We start from the raw sequence: 20797 nt of genomic DNA, 5'->3' as shown, positions 1-20797 counted from the left end.
AGCTCTGAGTTTTCACAAAGTGTCTGGCACCATTAATTGCCTTGTACTCAACCCAGGAAATTCAGATTTTTCCCTACTTAGACAACCTGTTAATCCAAACTACTTCACCATAAATTTTCCTACAGTGTCATCAGTTTGCCGTCCTCCTCCTAGCTCAGCTGGTGTTCACGATCAGCTGTAAAAAAAAAAAAAAAAAAATCCTCCCTGCAGCCATCTCAGGAATTAGTGTTTCTCGGTTAAAGGTTGGACATAAAAAAAAATGCAGGCCTGCTTACCTTAAGAGAAGTTGCAGAGCCTTACAGACTATTTCCACAACCTTGCCTCCCTCAGCCAATGCTTAGCTAGGTAGATCCTAAGAGATCTGAGGTTCATGGTAGCTACTATCCTAACGCTCCCCTAGCCAGACTGCATATGAGGAAAATCCAGTGGTATCTGAAAACAGTTGGGTGTCAGCACCGTCACCCTCTGGACACACTGATTCCCATTTTACCCTTTCTGAGATGTGAACTCTTTTGGGGGCAGGATCAGGTGAAACACAACTCAGGGCTTCCCTTCACTCGTCCAACCCTAGTTCAGGAAATGCATACAAATGGCTCTGTCGAGGCGTGGGAGCATGGATAGGCACCCAACGAGTACAGGGCAAATGGCAGCCAGTGCTACTAAAGGAGCACATCAACATGAAGGAAATGAGGGCCCTTAGCCATGCTATTCCGATTTTTCTACATTACTGGAAACCAGTTACCCTACTAGTGTTCACGGACAACACAACAGTAGTGTTGTACATAAGCATGTAAGGAGACACCAGGTCTTACCAGTTGTGCAGATTGGCACAGAAAGCCTGGGACCTTGCCACACAGAAAACATGTTGCTTATAGCCACATACACTTCATCACAGGACACTATGTTAGTAGACTATTTAAACAGGTCCTTGGAGGACCCTGAACAGACAGGTTTTCCTGGGCATCATTCACCAGAGCTCCTCGGATCTGTTTGCTTCAAATACTAATGAACAGCCTCCACTTTTTTGCTCCAGGGGCCTTTGCCCCTCAGCTTGGAGGATACTTTCACTTTTCAATGGACAGTGAAGTTCATGTATGCCTTCTTTCCACTACCTCTTGTTCTAAGAGTTCTAAAAAACCAAAAAGAAAAAAAAAAAAAAACTTGTGTGATTCCCTTTTGACTAAGACAGCATAGGTTCATAGGAGGTTACTAGGTTGACAAGAGCCCTTACGAGCCTAGCCATATTATCCCAATTTTCAATAGTTAGGTGAGCAGCGTTCACAGAAGTATGAGTCTGTGATATGGTAATTAATACCAACTGCCTCTGTCCATGAGGGACATGGGCACCACCCCAGGAGTGAATTTATGGTTACCCATCCATTGATCTAGGTTGCGTTTGAAGAGTATCAGGGAGGGCTCTGCTTGACATGAATGGGAAGCTTATTCCAGAGAAGGGGTAGCCTCTGTGAGATGCATCTCTCTCTCCAGCATGCTTTGCTCATGTCAAAGGCTAGATTAATATTCCTGGAGTGAGTGACCCTCATGCTGTTTAATTTACTAATGTGTGTCATTTTCATCAGGGCCAGGTCAAACACTACCCTGTAAGCTAGGCACAGCTCACTCCTAAGCAGCCTGTATGAGATAGAATACCGTGACGGGGCTTTTCAGTCTTTTCGTGTAGGACTTGTTTTGTGTACCCTGTATTTTCTTGTTGAGAAACATGGTCTCTCCAGATGTTGCAGTTGTCTGGTGAGATGTATGCAAAAGGGAACATTGTACTCAGTTAATGGTCTGATGAGGGCGGAGTATAATGTAATTATAACATCCTTAGATCTAGATGCCATGTCTTTTCTTTTGAGATGTGCCATGTAGAAGGATTGCTTATGACTGTGGATACACGGCAGTCGAAGTTCAGATTGCTATTAACCTGAGTACTCAGATTACGTACCACTGAGTCTACTCTTAGGGGGTTGTTGTCTGTATTATAATTAGCAGGGAAGTTTGCTTTCCCAAAGGCAATAATAATGCTTTTTTTTTTTTTTTTGCATTTAGCTTCAATCCATGGCTTGGCTTTGGCAGCAGTCATTTGTCTGTGTTAATACTTTCTGCAGTGTATTAGCATTGTTAGGGGACTCAGTGATTGCTCCTAATTTGCAGTCATCAGTGAACTTGGTCAACCACAGACCATCCATGTTTACCTGGACTTCTGGGAAATAGATTTTTAACAATAAAGGGCCCAGCATAGAACCCTGTGGTATGCCAGTGGTGACTGGCCTCTGGCTAGAGGAGAATTCACCCAGTTTGACGGTATGTGTCCTGTCACTGAGCCAGTTGTCTACCCTTCTGGTCATGTAAGGGTTAATTCCCAATTGGGAGAGTTTCCCTACAACATCTGAATGGAGGATTGTGTCGAATGCCTTGGCTAGGTCAGGGTAGGTGGTATGCACTGCCTTTCCCTCATCCAGGACCTTAGTGACCTTCTCAAAGAAGTCAACCAGGTTTAACAGACATGATATACCCTTAATGAATCCAAACTGGGTTAGGTCCAGAGTTTGGAGATTACCTGTGTCCTTGTTGATAAAGTATATAAGGATCTTTTCCATGACCTTGCAGATGATGAGGCTAGTCAAGCTTATAGGTCTATAATTCCCAGGGTCAGTTGATGATCCACCTTTGTGCAGACGGATTATTGTTGTTGTCCTCCATTCTGCCGGAACATAGCCAAACTGCAGGCTGTGGTTAAACACACACCAGACACCAACTGGGTCTGCTGGATCATATTTTAAGTTTGAGGCAACCTGAGATGTTGTCTGTTCCTGTCGGTGTCGTGTTTTTGGCCCTGGAGTGTGCAGAGATAACCTGCTCTTTTCAGATAATAGGCTGAGGAATGGTGGCAGGTATTTTTTGGGGAGTGACCGGTGGGGATAGGGGAGTTAAGTTTCTTCCAAATCTGTTGGCTAGCAGGTTGGCTATTACCTCCGGTTGAGTATGGGTGGTGCCATCCATAATCAGTTCAATATATAGCCGGGTATTCCACTTTAGATTTTGGGTGTAGGTAAAGAAAGCCTTGTGATTATCCTTAGCAAGGGAGGCTATTTTTTTACTTTGTAATTAGCTGTGGAGGACTTGACAAGATCACTATTTTTTGCTTAGGCTAGAGATTTATTTCTTCCACTGCTGAGGCAGTTCCCTCTTCTTTTTGGACATTAGTTCATTTCTTTTGTTGTATAGCCTGTTTATACTAGGGGTCCACCAGGGTGACTTGTTTTACCAGCAAGACCTGGTTTTAATCTTGTCAGGTACAGCCAATTCTATACAGCTGTCTAAGTGGTTATACAGGGCATTTGTGTACACCTCTGCATAGGAGTCTATGTTATCTGTGTTCAAGGGGGCTTTGAAACTTCTTATACCATTGTTTCGTAGGAGGTAATTTGTGTTAAAAAAAATTCTTAAGCATTTTTGAGCTTGATTGTGGTATCTGGCCTTACAGTTGCATCAAAGGAGAATGACTTATGGTCTAGTCTTACGAGGGAGGGCATCACATGGGAGGAGTACAATCCCCTCTCATGTTAGTGAGTACGATGTCCACATTGGTTCCCTCTCTTTTTTTTTTTTCTACCCAAGGGCAAACTGCCACACCAAGTGGATCTCCTCACAAAACAGTGCAGAAGCAATAATCATCCCTAAACCTAACTCTGTGGATGATAGGGTTATAATTCCCTATAGGCACTATTTTCTGAGGATGTTAAGGCTTTTCAAGAAGTCAGGAGCCAAATGGAAGAGATTCTCCTATCGGTGACAAAGGAATGGACAGGACCCAACCAGTCCAGAAGTACCTTCAATTATGGAATATCTGTGTGAGCTCCTACATACAGGTCTGACCTATTCTTCCAAAGCCCACCTGTCTGCCATCTCCACTCCACTTGCTTCTCTCTCACTCTCCCACTTATGTCTAAATCTGAGGTCAGGTTATTCCTTGAAGGGGTCTTGCATCTTTGAACACCTAGAAAGCTTATTACCTGTACTTGGGACCCCAACTTTGTGCGGGAAGAGCTTACCTTACCTTCTTTTGAACCAGCAGTATCAGCAAACATTGAATTCTCCAGCTGGAAAACTATCCTACTTCTGGCCCTCACTTCAGCTAGGAAAAGTTTCAGCGCTTCAAACAATAATGACCATTTCCCCCCTTCTTATTTTTCACAAAGACAAGGTGACCTCTGGGCTAATCCTTCATTCATGCCTAAAGTAGTGAACGAGCGATCTGTCATTCGGGCCATAAACCTGCCTACCTTCTTTCCCAATCTACAGAACTGGGGAGGATGCTGCATTATCTGGACATTCACAGACAGCTAAGATTCTATTTAGGCAAAACAAAATCCGTCTGAAATCTGATCAACTGTTACTTTCTTTCATGGACTCTAAACTGGACCGACCAGTATCCAAGCAAACCATTGCAAGCTGGATCTCTAAGGCAATCTCCTTTTGTTACTGTCTACATTCCAAGCCCTTGCCCTCATGTCCTAGCTGTTACTTTACCAGAACAGCAGCAGCCTCTGGAACTTTCTACAAAGGAGTGAATGCCAGGTCCATAACAGGAAGCTGCCGCCTAGTCATCTTTACATGCTTTTACTAAACACTACAGCATTGATGGTCCAGAGGTGCCTTCTCTGGGTCAGTTCTGTCTGACCTCTTAGACATTTCTGCTGCCTTTTAACCAACTACCCTTACTTTCCTTTTAGTTCTGGGAATCATCCATGTGCTCTGAATGAAATCACTGTTGTAGTATTACTGATGTAGTACAGTTGTGTAAGAATTTAACATAATCGTAGATATCCTAATGATCACTTTTGCAGTATTCCTTCCCATCTTGCTTCCCCTCTACACCTAATACTACTCCCTTTCTCCCTCAGTTCCTATCCCATGTTAAACACCATACAACAGAGGGGCTTTCTTACCAGTTCATACTGTGCCCCTTCTAGCTCACCAGTTTTCTGTCTCGGGGTGTTCAGGCTACTAGCTTGGAGATAGTCTGTGAAATTTCACTCCTACATCTGCTTGCATACCCTATGCTTGTGAGCTGAGGTCATGTGACGGACTAAGATACTGAGAAGGTAAAGCCTTGGTACCCTGGCCGAATGACATTGTCGATAACCGATGTGTTAGGAGTACTGCAACAGTGATCAGGAGGACATATACTGTTATGGTAAGTTCTTACATGACTGTACTTTACTTTAGTGAGACTTGTGGAACTGGTAACAGTTTCTTGGCTCTTGAAGTCATTAGTGTTGGTTATGTGTCTGTACTATGAAGTAGTCTACTGGAATTGTATTTATAGTTCTTATCAGGATCTCCCAGTTTTGTTAAGGAAAAAGGATGGTGTGTGGTATATACCATCTAAACTGGGTACAGAAGTGTTGATATGAGCTGCATAAGATGTGTTCTGTGTATGAAGCCTTGGATAATAACTTGGGTTGATGGTGTGGTCTTCAGGTACGAGTCTGCAACATACCCCTCAACTTTTTAATGCAAGAAATCTGGGCAAATCCTAAAATGGGGTGACAAAGGCCCCAAAATAGGGACAAATTTTAAATATTGCGCTTATAAACTTAGAAAGTTGTTAAAATAACAGGTTTTGTGTTTACATGCATTTTTAGAAGGATATTATGTCTGAAACTCAAATGTGTGTTCATTATTTAATGGCTTCAATCCTCCGTGATTTGCCAGGAAAAACAGAAACTGTATGAGGAACATTCCAAAAATATAAAGAAAAAATCTGAACATTCTGTGAAAATCTGGGCGGTTGAGAGGTATGGTCTGCATTGTACTTAAGTAATCTGAGTCTCCCTCAAAGGTCTAATGATGCACTATTTTTGTAGCTGTACATACCTTGTTTACCATGTAACATCATGTGTTCTAGGATTTCATCCATTTGAGTATAGCTCGCATGTCTTGTAGTTTGTTTTGCTTGGAACAGTGTTTGGCCATTTGCACACATTGAGTGTCACACAGTGTTAAATTTTCTAGTTACGTCCTTACATGCTGGCTGTTGGAGTATCAGAATTGCAATCCTTTTACAATGAGTGTTTTTCACACTTTGTCAATGGACAGTTACAGAGGGTTACACAATGACTTGTCACTAAAGATAAGTGATTTAAGTGTTATAGTAAATGAAGAGGCAGAGTTAGATTAAGTTTTACAGTAATGAATAAACATCCTTTATGTTAAGCATCTCTAGAGTGATGAATATATTTTCTGTTTCAGCCTTGCTGTTCGGGAATTCCTTTGTTTAGATGACCCACCAGGTCCATTTGACAGCTTGGAAGAAAGCCGAGTAAGTTGCTCTTGTTTCTTTGCTCATGTGAATATCCTTGTTCCTCTTGTAAAGGCGTCTTGCATAATAACTGTATTGTCTGTATTGGGCAGTATTGCAGCATATTTGCTGAGCTGAGCAAAAAAAATGCTGATCTTCTCCTGATGAATTAAAAGGATCATTTTTGTTGCTGATTTGTCTCTTTGATAAGCATTTTTGTTGTCTTCATTCATATTCTAAGTAGTAGTGCAGAGGATTTGCCACCATAGCTGCAACACAAAACATTCTCAAGCCAGCGCCGCTGTGTTTAAAGTTGAAAACTCTGTGTCTTTGCAAGATATTTGATGTTTGCTTCTCTGCTTGGAAAAGTGACAAGTTGTTAGTATCCACAAAGTTATCATTTTTCTGTTTTTTGTCTGCAGTATGAGTAATTGCTTTAGCAGCTAAAGACATAGATTAGTGTCCTTTCAGAAACATTTCTTACAGACGTTTATAAAATAAGTGAATCAAGTATTTAAAGCACAAACAAGATTACTGCAGCCCACGAGAAAATGTCTGATAAAAGTGGTATGGTACAAATCATATTCACTCTTTTATTCCTTCCTTCCTCCTGTAATTATCTTCTTAACCCAGTACAGAGTTGCCCTAAGCAAAAGCTGTGGACACAAACCAAGGAAACTAATCCCAGATGGGGCACTTACCAGCCCACTGCAGCAGCTAAAACTGCTTTATTTAGCAACTCAGTACTTTTTTAAACTTGGTTGCAGTTTAAAGTAATGCTGTGCTTTTGGATGCTGTTTGTACATACAAGTCTGCCTTTGTACAGATTACACAATTTGATAAAGCTATCACTGTAGCTGAAAAGTTACTTACAAGTTAAGATTTGTCAAGTCAGACACGGACCTTCCTTTTCAAACCTGTTAACTAGTTCTAGCTTCTTGACACAGCCTTTTATCAGGCCGGTCCTCATGACTGCCTTTTAGAATGTTGTTTGTAGCAAATGCAGGTGCTGGTGCATATACATCATTCTGTATATGCACATCAATAGTAAATTGCTTGGACTGGGGGTTATTTTATTCAATGGTACGTTGCGCAGATGCAGATTAGGTGGCATAAGAGCGTGTTTAGAGTACAGACTGTGAGTTTCAGCAATTCCAGATGGTCTCAGGAGGGCAGAAGAGAGAGATTTTTGTGGTGAATGAATTTCTTGCTTGCAAACATGGAAGCTGATGGTGCGAGTATTATGCATGGTTGGTGACATGGGATCATTAGAAGCTGCATTTTGACTGGCAAAAGACAGTTTAGTAACTATTGGGAAATTAACAAACAGATGGATTATATTTAAGACTGTGTAAGTGCTTGTGAGACTAAGACCATTGCCAAGTAACTCACTGAGCTCACTGCATATAACATGATTATGTATAGGAGCAAAAGTATAACAGAACTTTTTTCTCATCTCCCATAAATCACCACAGCTGACCATCAACTGTTCTCATTCTTTGACATGATGAACCAGCCTTATTCAGTGTGCTCAACCTGACCCACATCCAGGGCCGATGAGGAATTTGAGGACGCTGATGTAGTGTCACACTGCTGTCAGGGAGTATACCCTTAACTAGCACCACCCCACAGCAACCTTGCAAGCTCTGCAGTGGTTGTCTTTGGGAGGTGCATGCACAGCCTTCCGACCAAGCAGTATACCGCTTTGCATCTCGGAGCTTGCCAGGTTCTTAATGTTGCTTTTGCAGCAACACAAGATAGCCTCACTCCCCCAGGAATGACGAGCTGTTATTGGCCACTCACTGCCATCCTCCCCTGCCTGGTTACTCCAGCATCCATTCTGCTAGTCAAACACAGGTCATCTGAGACGCATCAAGAGCTTTATCCATCTGCGCTGTTCAGACTGGGACCTACAGAAGCACTTTTATTTTGTGGGTTCTGCTTTTCCTTAAGAAAAAAATATTTAAAAATACAGATTATTTTATATGTAAACACAATATTGATTATCTTGTTTCAGTGAAGATACTTACAAAATATGCAAAATAAAATGTTCCAGAAATAATTTTGCTAAAAGAACAGGCAGTCATATGTTTTTTTAATGATTTTAATGCAAAAGAAAGCAAATGTATTCTGAAAATAGTTTGAATATTGTTTGGGTGTGATGCCAGATAAGTCACAAAATGGTGGAATGTGTTAGCATTGTAAGCAAATGATTTTAATGCAAAAGAAAACAAATGTATTCTGAAAATAGTTTGAACATTGTGTGTGATACCAGATAAGTCACAAAATGGTGGAATGTGTTAGCATTGTAGGCAATCCACACAGATGTGGAAGACTGGCCGACTTCTTGAGAAATTGGTCGACTTCTTGAGAAATGAGTGTACTATGATTTACACTGTTGGTGACATAGAATCATCCAGTGTTTTTCTGCTGCATGCATGATAGAGCTTTTAAGGAATGTTTATAGTACTGTGCTTGGGCTTGTCCCAGATTGTTTTGGACTTCAGACCAGTATGTCTTGACTTTGCTTTATTATAGTATGGAGTCTAGAACATGTAGGTTGTTACAAAGTTTGGTGATGCCTTGAAAGCCAAAATCTGTTATTTCAGTTTATTTTTTAGACCAGTTGAATCCATAGCAGTCTATAAAATCTGAACACTTAGATTTCTTATAAGAAATCATGCCAGCTCTGTGTAATAGGAGGATGAAACCCTGACTGTGACCCAGATGACCAGGATGTAGTTAGTGGCCTGACACTAGAGCAGTTTGCTAAGGGTGGGAAGAGAGAAATAACGAGGCAATACCTGCTTAACTAACTTTGCGAAAAGGGGCGAGTGCAAGTCCCAAGATGCATGTTCTGATCAGACAAGTGCCTGTTTATAGGGGCTGGGGTCTGAGGTAGTGTCACTTGAAGTCAGTGGCAAAGTTGAAGTGCCCCATTGCATGTCTTTTCCTTGATCACTGACGAGCACAGAGAGTTAACAGGACTTGAGTAAAAATTCCTGTGAAGGCTACCTGGAAAGCAGCCACATGATGGTCATGTGCCTTTCCCAAAGTGGTGAATAAGTGTGCAGTGGCTGCAGTGGTGGATCAAAAGGTCAGCAGGCATGTTTCATGTGGAAAATGAAAGAAATGCATAAACCATTTCTGATTCTTTAATGGAGTTTTTAGATTGATGGGGCATTGGCTGTTTTGTTTCTCATAGTACACCTAGAAAAGAATCATTTTTATTTTGGCCTTTATACTTGTCAGATGGTTGCATTCGTACTTCACAAATGTCTAGAATTTTGTAGAAATCTCCTAATTTTGCCTTGTATTCTTGCCCTGTACCTCATAAAATGTTTATTTTTGTAAACCACTGAGGAATGCAGTCATCAATCAGTAATTCCATACATTATAGTTGCATGGTTCTTACTGTTCAGAAGATGTATGTTGATTCAAATGTGTTCTATTAACTTTTTAGGTAAATTAGAGTAATTTAAAAACTGTCCCTGACTTTGGTCCTTTGTCCCACTATAATTTTTTGGCTTTGTCCAAAATTCATGAAAAAAGAAATTGAGAGGTATGTTACATGTGTATATGTTGTACTTCACTGTATGCATCATCTTTTAGGTAGTTATTTACTTTGATTTGCTTTTGTGATTGTTTTCACATTCCTCTTTATTCAGCTTGAAGTCTGTTTTTTCTGAGCTCTAATTGAAACCTGCCCCCTTACCTCCTAGTCCCACTGTATACGAGTGAACGTCGGGTTTTTGGGGAGTTCGTGTTTCAATAAATTGTAACATTTGATTTAATTCCCATTCTAGTCTGCTTCATACCAGATAGCTTTTGTATTAGCCATGATAAGAGTCTCTAAAGAAGAGTTGCAGTGTTTCTCTTCATGTTATAGTAATCTGATGCACAAGATTCTACATGAATGGCATTAGTCAGAGGTTTCTTTGGTTTTTCTCTTGTAGTTCACTGTTGCATTGTTAACTCGTGGGATTTCCTGCTGCACATAGCCTGATGGCTGGCCCAACTACCAGAACTTGGTAACCTTTTCCCCTCCAGGCTGTGTGGATGCCTGTCCCATTTGGTTGTTAGGACATTGATGGGTATAACAGGGATATCCACTCATCCCATCTAGTTCTAGTTGAATTTTGATCACAAATGCTTTATTATGAAAGTGTCATCACTGTGGTTAAACCTAGCTTCCAGAGTTGACAGTTAATTGCCCAACAAAGAAACAGTTTTTTTTTTTTTATTAAAACTGTATGCTTAGTAGCAGTAGCTTTTGGGCACATGGTCAGATACTATAAAAGTGAATAATTGTATTGCGTGAAGGAACAGATTCATGACAAATACATTTTTTTTTTTGGCGGGGTCTGAGCACAACTGCACAAATTGTCACCATTGTACAAGGTTCAACCAGAAGATTATGAAGAGAAGGGCTAAATCTGTCCTGGACTACTTAACTAGAGTAAATTGCATGCTTTATCTAAAATTGCTATGGCTTCAGCCAAATCTACTGCAGATGCTCCACCAAAAAGAAGAGAAACAGTTGGAGACGCGCACTAGAGTGTAGTTGCCACTGACTTTATATCAGAGTCCAGAGCACCCCCCAGGCTCAGTGGTGTTAAGTCTAGTGAGGAGTTTTTGCACCCTCCAAATCTGACATCATCTTTAACCAACTTTGCTCCATTGGACGTCACCACGTACTCTGTGTGCCAGTCCAAGTCAAAAGCCTACAGCATTTGGTTGATCCGGAGGTCTCTCCATTGGCTTTTTGCTCCAACACCCATATTACTGTTTCATATGATGAGTTTTCTGTCACCATGATTGCGTCAGAAGGTGAGGGTGGTGGTCCCTATGTCTTTGACCATGCAGATGTCACTGGTTCTTGAACTGAGGTCTCAAATGTCTGCTAGTGTCCCAAGGCATCTAAATTGGTCTGTAACCCACAGTCCAGAGCCAAACAGTTGACAAAAATGGACATCCACTAGCATGCTGCAGCTTCTGCTAGATGGGTTCATATCCAACTCACCTTGACACATTCCCTCCCATGATCTCTTGAGGTTGGCCAAGACTTTATGATTTTCTTACAGACGTCGTAGCCTTCCTTTGAGCAGTCATCAGTGCTAGAGGTCCTTCCTCAAAAGAGAAAAACTGAAATTTTTCTTGGGGACTTTGATTTTGAGACGGGCAAACTGCCATATGTTGACCAAATAATCTCCCCTTGTACATGTAATTCTGACACTAAGGTCATCCTGTTCTCTACAGCTCCACCAGATGATGTGTCAGTTGTTGACACCAGTAATAGGATGAGGGATTACATCAAAGGAGAAGCTAAGGAAGTCTCTTCACTCCAGATGCAAGTTGCAGAGAGCTTTTCAGCCTGGCTAAGCCTAGTAGCCATGTTGCCAGTCATTACATCTGTGGAGGCTAGCTTCAAATCCATGGAGCCATATTCCCACTCCCAGTAATCCTCACCACTTCTACAGAGTTGATAGGTTCATAGGTTCATACTAGGCTATCTGCCCTAGGGCATTTATAAGCCTAGCCAGAGTGTGTTTGGCTTTCGCCACCCATTTTAAATTAATTTTGCTGTGCCCTTTTTCGAGGTTAGTATACTGTGCCTCTGTCTAACAGTGACACAGAAGTGATACCCGGGGTAAACCTATGATCTCCCATCCACTCATCATGATTCCTCTTGAAGAGAGTCAATGAGGGACTCTGCCTAACCTGGACTGGGATTTTATTCCAGAGTGAAGGGAGCCTCTGGGTTATGAATCTGTCCCTCCAGCATGTCCTATTTATTTCAGTGCTGAGGTTCAAGTCTCTTGAGCGCGTAGCTCGATGGGATTTGGATTTTCTGAGGTGCAGCATGTCCATTAATTCCGGGTTGGACATGGCTTTATTCCATCAGGCACAGATCGCCTCTGAGCAGGCGGTATGCCACTGAGTAGAGCTGGAGTTTCTTTAAATGGGCAGCATATGGCATCTGTTTGAGTCCTTTTGATCCTCTTGGTGAGGTACTTTTGGGGTCTTTCCAGTTGCTGCAGGTCCCAAAAGGGGCATTGTACTCTATTATGGGCCTGATGAGGGATGAGTAAAGAGGCACGATGACCTCCCCTGATCTAGATGTGAATCCCTTCATGATTAGGTGGGCTATATAAAATGTTCTTCTAACCACTTTGGCCACGTGGTTGTCAAATGAGAGATTGCTATCAACTTGGGTCCCCAGGTCCCTAATTACTTCTTCTGTACTTAATGGATTACCACCTATGTGGTAATTTGTGGGCACTTTGTTTTTGCCAAAGGGGATGACTATACACTTTCTGGCGTTTAGCTTGAGGCCATGGCTCTGGCACCAGTTGTCTGTTTCTATGAGACCCTTTTGGAGGATGCTTGTGTCGGCTGGAGAGTTGATTATGTCGCCCAGTTTGCAGTTATCTGCGAACTTGGTCAGCCACAGTCCTTCCGTGTTGGCCTGTACCTCCGAGAAATGTATACCGAACAAGAGAGGTCCCAGGACTGAGCCTTGTGGGACGCCACTTGTAACTGGTTTGGAGTCTGACATGGCTCCAGCAATTCTAACCATGTGGGTTCTGTCCTTGAGCCAGCTTGCAACCCATCTAGTGACATACAGGGGTTTATATTTAAGCTGGTGAGCTTATCTATAATGCCAGAGTGGGGTATTGTATCGAAGGCTTTTGCGAGGTCCAGGTAGGCTGTGTGGACCACCTTCCCCTCGTCAATGGCCTTGGTGACTTTTTCAAAGAAATCGACCAGGTTTAAGAGGCAGGATCTGTCCTTAACAAAGCCGAACTGGGTAGGAACCAGTGTCTGTAGGTCCCCAATATCTTTATTTATGAGGTCCATGATGATCCTTTCCATAGCTTTGCAGACCAAGCTAGTCAGGCTTATGGGGCGATAGTTTCCAGGATCCGTTGAGGCACCACCTTTGTGGAGAGGGACCACTGTTGCTGTACGCCACTCTTTGGGTACCTATCCTGTAGTAAGGCTGAGATTGAACAGTAGATCTGGAGTAGGGACTTCATTTGTCAGCAACCTGTGGGTCTTGGATCCGATATCGGATCCGAGCTGGCAACTTATTATACAGCTATGGATCCGAGCTCCTAGCTCCTCCCCTCACCCATAATCCCCTGCCAACCCCAAATGACCCCAGATCTAGTTTGCCGCTTTTAGGTGTGACAGCTGGATATCGAGCTCCTGGCATTTTTTCAGATAAGTGACTTTGTTTCTAGTCAGATTAGTATAATTTTCATTATTTAAACAGTGTGTGTCTGTTAGGTTTCCCTTTTTTTGTTAATTCTTAAATTTTTTAGAGTTAACCCTCCCCTCGCTGGTCGTGTGTGTGTGTGTGTGTGTGTGTGTGTGTGTGTGTGTGTGTGTGTGTGTGTGTGTGTGTGTGTGTGTGTGTGTGTGTGTGTGTGTGTGTGTGTGTGTGTGTGTGTGTGTGTGTGTGTGTGTTGCTTGCTTTTGGGGCCCAGCGTGCTTGTGTAGTTTTATTTAGTTTGGGTTATGTCAGAGGCCCCAAAACCCATCTTCTCCAAGTGCACCGAGTGTGGCCATAAGCTCTCTCCAGCAGATGGCCACACTCTGTGTGTTCGGTGCCTTGGGGTTGAACACCTCTCCTCAGGATGTACCATTTGTGCAGTGTTCAACCCCAGGGCACTGAAGGAGCGGAGGTCGAAGCTGGTCCTGGCGGGACTTTTGCCCCCGGATTCGGCTTCGGCCTCCGCTACTCCCGTGGCACCTCCTCAGCCTGTGGTGGTGGCCACTCCTGCCCCCCTTCCCCCGGCCGGGATTCAAACTCCCACTAAGGCGCCAGAGGCCAGGGAGGCCAGGAGGGAGAAACGGAGGGAGAAGCACCACAAGCGGCAGGCCGAGGCCTCCGCTTCGGCCCCCCCAGCTAAGCGGGCTTCTCCCTCCACGGCTTCCAGGTCTCCTCCTCCTCGGCTCCGATCACCTTGCTTCTCCCCGGGACCCGAGGAGGAGGAGGAGACCCGATCTCCATCGAGGTCATCGAGGCGGCATTCCAGGCCTGCCTCAGTGGCCTCGTCGAGATCCACCTACAGCCTGTCTGATGCAGACTTGGACCAGATGATGAGAAGGTTCATCCAGGCCCAGCTGCAGATGGGAGTGCTGCCCCTTCGGGGGGGAGCTCGACACCCTTTTTTGCTCAGATAGCTCCTTCTCTGACTCTCTTCCCGGGTTCGGAGCACTTGGAGCCGGGCGGCGTTGGAGCCGGGGGGTGGGTCGGCGCCGACAGTACTGGGTACTTCGGATCCGACCCTGCCCTAGAGTCTGTCGGATCCGATCTCTCGGAGCCGTGGCCAGAGCTTCAGATCCGAGGGATTCAGTGTGCCTTCGGCTCCGTCCAGGTCGGAGTACACTGGTCCCTCGGATCCGATGGTCTCAGCGCCGGTTCCGATCCCTTCATCGGATCCAAGTGGGAGTCGGCTTTCGGAGCCCAGGGAGAGCGGCTCCCCCTCGGCCTTCGATTTAGTGGAGAGGGCTCTGTCGAGAGCATCCGGACCCCCGGCCCTTGTCTTGGCTCCACCCTGCACTCCCTCTCTGCTGGATCAGGCTTCCATCACCCGGCCACAGGGACAGCCTGCTTCGATGTCCCAGGTTGTTCCTTTGGAACAGGACATTGCTGGTGAGACCTCCTCGGACAGCCCCCCCGATGAAGTGCCTCACATGCATAAGTGTAAGAGGAGGCACGTGGACTCCCCCGAGTCCTTAACAGAGGACACGGACTTGGATGAAGGGGAAGGCTCCCCAAGGTCACCCCCTGAGGATGTCTCCTTTGGAGACATCATGGAAATGCTCAGGATCGGGGGGGGGGGTGGTCTGCCCCCAAGGCTTCCTCAGACGAGTCCGTGTTTCTGGAGGCATTCGAAGCAGGCCCGTCTACCTCTTGCGTATCCCCTCCGGCCGACCCCCTGGTGGACCTTGTTACCACCAGGGCGTGGAAGGAGCTGGACACTGTGGAGCCAGTCCCTAAACACCCGGATAGGATTTTGAGCCCCCCCGCAGACCGGTCCCACTGGAGCAAGGGTCCCCCCGTAGATGCCATGTTGATGGCGGCAGCCACTAAGAGGGAACTAGCTCAGGAGAACCCCTCGGTCCATCCACCGAGCAAGGAGTCCCGCTCGATGGATCGCCTTGGGAAGCTGGTATTTAGTTCAGCGACCTTCTCAGTAAGGTCCCTGAACTGCATGGCACATGTCATCAGGATGCAGTGAGATCTTATTAAAGAATACGCTGCTTCCCCCCCAAGAGTCCATGTCGGCGGAGGACAAACAGTTGTACTCCACTCGTATGGCCACTCTAAGATCTATTTCCAATACCTCTATGCGGCTGTTGTCTCTCGCCACTGAGGGAGCCGCTAGAGCTAGCGGAGCGGGCCTAGTTATGAGACGCCAGGCCTGGCTCCGACATTGTGACTTCGCGGAGCCCTTTAAGGCGTCCTTTGCGAATGCCCACTTTGATGGTTCTGCCTTGTTTGGCAAGACCATTCACGAGACACTTGTCCAGAGCGAGAAGGGCGGGAAGACGTCTGCCGTCGGAGGCCGCTTCTCTGCTCCTCAGAGGTCCTTCTCCCAAGAACCAAAAGGGACAGAAGAAGATGTGGTTCCGGAAATCGCAACATTCCCAACCTACTCCGGACAACCAGTCCTTCAGTGGCAGAGGAGGACAGGAAGGACGCCGCCCTAGAGGCAGAGGGGCCCCGAGAAACTTTGGGTCCAGAGAATCTTTCTCTGATCGGCTCACGCAACAGCCCTGAAGGGTTGCCCAACTGCTCTACTCTGGAGGCGGTCGGGGGGCGCTTCTCGAGGCATCTGGCGGCATGGGAGTCCATCACATCAGACCGCTGGGTGCTTCGAATTATATCCAGAGGTTACAAAATCCCATTGCAACATGTCCCCAGACTCGGGAACCTCCCCGATGTACCACCCGGTCAGAGAGAGGCTGCAGCCACAGAAATCCAGCAGCTGCTAGAAAAAAGAGCCATCCAACCCATCCCCCCAGACCAGCTCGGATTAGGGTTTTACTCCAGGTTCTTTCTGGTGCCAAAAAAGACGGGGGACTTGAGACCAATTCTAGACCTTTCCCTCTTGAACCTGTCAGTAACCAAGGAGAAATTCCGAATGGTCACTCTTCAATCCATTCTCCCCCTCTTGCGGGAGCGACTGGATGTGCTCAATAGACCTCAAGGATGCGTACTACCACATTTCAATGGACAGATGATCCAGGAGGTTTCTCTGCTTCTGGCTGGGAGCCAGCCACTATCAGTTCAGAGTCCTTCCCGTTGGCCTCACCACAGCCCCCAGGGTGTTCACCAAAGTTTTAGCAGTGATAGCGGCCCACCTGAGACTCCAGGGAATGCAGGTCTTCCCGTACCTGGACGACTGGCTCCTGACCACCCCAACAAAGCATCTACTCTGCTCAGCCAGAGATTTTTTTCTCCGCCTACCCCCCCCAGTTAGGCATCACGATCAATACGGACAAATCCTCCCTTGCTCCGACACAAGTGATAGAGTTCATAGGGGCCAGATTAGATACGAGAAGTCTGCGAGCCTACCTCACTTCGGAACGACTACAGAACATGAGACTTCATGTGCGGGCCATCCTCCAATCAGAAGCTCCACCGGCGGAATTGGTCCTGAGGGCACTGGGCTCCATGGCAGCAGCAATAACGCTTCTTTCATTTGCAGGGTACTACAGTGGACCCTCCCAAGTACAATGGTCCTTTCAGCTACTTCCTCTCAATCACCCTATCTCTATCAGCAAGGCTTACAGGAGGGCCCTGCTATGGTGGCTCCAGTCTCCAGACCTCCATACAGGCCGACCCTTCTGCGCTCCACCTCCTCTCGTCACGGTGACAACGGACGCTTCTCACCTCTAGTGTGGGGGCATTGCTCAGGCAGAACAGTCCAAGGCACGTGGAACGACACAGAGACCTCCCTGCATATCAATGTTCTGGAGATGAGGGCAGTGCTATTAGCGTTGCAAGCACTTCAGAACCTTCTCCCCGTAGGAACGATTGCGATACAGACGGACATGTCAGTTGTCTGGTACATCAACAAACGGGGGGGGGGGGGGGACCAGATCTTATCCTCTCTGCCGAGAGGCCATGAGGGTGTGGGAATGGGCGATCTCCACCAACCGCTTTCTGATCGCAACGCACATTCCGGGACGGGCCAACATTCTGGCGGACAAACTCAGCCGCACCATTCTTTCCCCTTACGAGTGGTCTCTCAACTCCCGAGTAGCGAAGCGGATATTTGCAAAATGGGGGCAACCCTGCTGCGATCTCTTTGCCTCTCCCTCAAATACGAAATGCGACAGCTTCTTCGCTCTGATTCCCCCACCAGGGGAAGCCCCGAGAGACGCTCTAGTGCATGCTTGGCCGCCCGGTCTACTTTATGCCTATGCTCCTCTACCCCTGATGCTAAAGCTCTTACAGAAAACCTCTCGGTTGGGGAGCAGAATAATCCTCATTGCCCCATTCTGGCCTCGGCAAACTTGGTTTCCTTACCTGTGGTCTCACTTGGTGAATCCTTCCTGGATTCTGGATCCAGCCCGGATCTAATATCCCATCCATCAGGCTTACTGACCTTGAATCTGGACAACCTGAAGCAGACAGCTTGGCTGCTCCAGTTCCACTCTTAATCAGGGCTCCTGGCATCTCTTCACCAGTCAAAGCCATCTTGGTGGCAGCGCATAAACCTTCCACCAGGAAAGTTTACCGCAGTAAATGGAGGCGCTTTCCGTCTGGGCGGAACATCATAATTTGGACCCCTTCACTGCTCCGTTAACGTCCGTGTTGGACTTCCTCGCCAAACTTTTTCAGCAAGGGGCTAGCTGTTCGACAGTCAAGGTACAATTGGCAGCCATCTCCCATTACCATGTGGGACATGAGACAGGTCCTTTGATGTCAGCTAAACTATGTAAAACCTTCCTCAAGGGTACTTTTCTGCTCAGGCCCCCTATCAAAGAAACTGTACCCCCTTGGGATCTATCACTAGTTCTTCAAGCCTTGACTGCTTCTCCCTTTGAACCAGCTGCCTCGGCCGAACTTAAATATCTGTCTTGGAAAACAGCATTCCTGGTAGCCATCACTTCAGCGAAAAGAGTTTCGGAACTTCAAGTTCTTTCCGTAAAATCCCCTTACTTGGTTTTTCATCAGGATAGAGTGTACCTCAGGACCAATCCCTCCTTCCTACTCAAGGTAGCCTCAGAAACCAATATCAATCAGTCCATCAACCTATCAGTTTTCTTCCATAATTATCAAAATAAAGGAGAGTACAAGCTGCATTCTTTAGATGTGCACAGGCAGCTGCGTTTCTATATTCATAGGACTGCTGGTCACAGACAATCCGATCAGCTGTTCATTTCCTTTGCCAAATTCAGTTTGGGTAAAGCCGTTTCGAAGGTCACCTTATCACGCTGGATTTCCCAATGTATTCTTCTAGCTTATGAAGCTTCTGGGAGGCCCGCACCTCAAGGAGTCCATGCACATTCCACTCGCTCCATATCTACTTCTGCTGCCTTTAGATCTAGAGTTCCCTTGGATGATATTTGCTCGGCAGCCACTTGGTCCTCATCTCATACCTTTATCAACCACTACAAACTGGACGTCATTTCCAGAGGGAGAGCATCCTTTGGCTCCGCAGTGCTCCGGAACATCCTTCCATGATGGCCGCCCAAGATTCAGGTAGCTGGGGACTCTGTCCCACAGGTTGCTGACAAATGAAGTCCCTACTCCAGATTAAGAAGTTATGTACTCACCATAACGTTCCATCTGAGTAGGTGGCTTCATTTGTCCGCAACCATCCCCCCCTCCTTCCCCCAGGCCTTCAGAAGAGTTAGTTTTGTTGTATTATCCTGCCTTTTCCTGTTGGGATACCTTTCCAGTATATGTAGGAGGGCAAACTTGATCTGAGGTCATTTGGGGTTGGCAGGGGATTATGGGTGAGGGGAGGAGCTAGGAGCTCGGATCCATAGCTGTATAATAAGTTGCCGGCTCAGATCGGATATCGGATCCAAGACCCACAGGTTGCAGACAAATGAAGCCACCTACTCAGATGGAACGTTATGGTGAGTACATAACTTCTTATTTTATGTTTGTGTTTAGCTCTTCTTGGAGTTCATGTAGGATGCAGCCCGGGACACCGTCTGGTCCCATTGATGCTGTGTTTTTTGCTTTGGAGAGGGCGGCTCTTACCTGAGCATCTGAGATGTCAGGGGGGCAGCACTCTGCTGGGATAGATATTTGCCCTTTTGGTGGGGAGGGAGGGGAGAAGTTTGCGCTGAACCTGTCAGCTAGGATGTTGGCAATGTCTGTGGGTTCGGTGTATTTTTTGTCATTTTGGACTAATTCTGAACATATCTGGGAATTCCCACCCAGGTTCCTAACATAACTAAAGAAAGCCTTGTGATTATCCTTAGTGTCCTGTGCAATTTTTCTCTCGAAGCTGGCTTTAGACGATTTTATGAGTGCCCGTAGTTTTTTGCTAATACTGATCAGAGATGCCTTCCCTTTTTGGGATTTTGCTCTATCATGTAGTAGCTTCCTCCTTCTATTGTATAGTTTGTTTATGGCTGGGGTCCACCAGACAGGACGTCTGCCTTTGGAGGATTGGGTCTTGGTTTTATTTGGGATTGCATGATCCATGCATTCCTGAAGGTGTTCCTAGAATGCGTTTATAAAGGATTCTGCAGTCTGGGCCATATTTTCCACAGGCCCGGGGGCTTTGAAGGATTCCACCTCGGTTTTGAGGAGTGTAAAATTTGCTTTAGAGAAGTTTTTCACTGTGATTTTCTGGGCAGGGGGTGGGGTCGGGATGTGAATATCCAATGAGATTAGTTTATGGTCTGATCTTACCAGTGAGGGATACACTTCTGGTCTAGAGTCCCCATGTTGGTGATGATCAGGTCCAGTAAGTTTTCCCCTCTTGTGGGAGTGGTAACAAGTTGTTCCATAGCATTTGAGTTTATAAATTCTAGGAACCTTTGGGCTAGGGTGTTGGAGCTAGAGTAATGCTCCCAGTCTATGTTTGGGTAGTTGAAGTCGCCCAATATAATGGTGCTTGGAGACCTTCATATTTTCCAGTGTTCTCAGGAAGGCCGAGTGGGGTTCCTGGGTTTGGGTGGGTGGTCTGTAGCAGGCTATAAACTGGAAGGCAATTTTTACCCACTGTTAGTTGCACATGGATAGTCTCTGATACTTCGTGCTGTGCCACCAACCTGGAGGTGTGGGTATCTTTGACGAATATTGATGCTCCCCCTCCTTTTGTGGTTCGGTCCAAGTTTTGAGGCTGAAAAGCATGGTATGAGGTATAACCTGGTAGTGCTGGGGTGCTCTCAGGAGCCTTGAACCAGGTTTCTGTTACTGCACAGATATCGATGCTCTCCATGCTAAGGAGAGTTTCGAGTGCGTGCATCTTGAGGTTTAGACTTCTGGCGTTGAGT

At 45.9% G+C, this 20797-nt stretch overlaps 1 protein-coding gene across 2 annotated transcripts in view; it reads left to right on the top strand.

The window, feature by feature from the left end:
- The window catches only part of SNX16 (sorting nexin 16), a 696777-nt gene that overhangs the window by 368174 nt on the left and 307806 nt on the right, over positions 1-20797 (top strand). For both annotated transcript variants that reach the window (XM_044089372.1, XM_044089373.1), the window contains exon 5: positions 6262-6331. In XM_044089372.1, the coding sequence (XP_043945307.1) occupies positions 6262-6331 (70 nt within the window). The remainder of the gene's footprint in view (positions 1-6261; positions 6332-20797) is intronic.

Source organism: Protopterus annectens, chromosome 12.part0, assembly GCF_019279795.1.
Source record: "Protopterus annectens isolate FY-2018-M chromosome 12.part0, PAN1.0, whole genome shotgun sequence".
NCBI lineage: Eukaryota > Metazoa > Chordata > Ceratodontiformes > Protopteridae > Protopterus > Protopterus annectens.
Note: the sequence above shows the minus strand (reverse complement) of the source record. Positions and strands in the feature narration are given on the sequence as shown.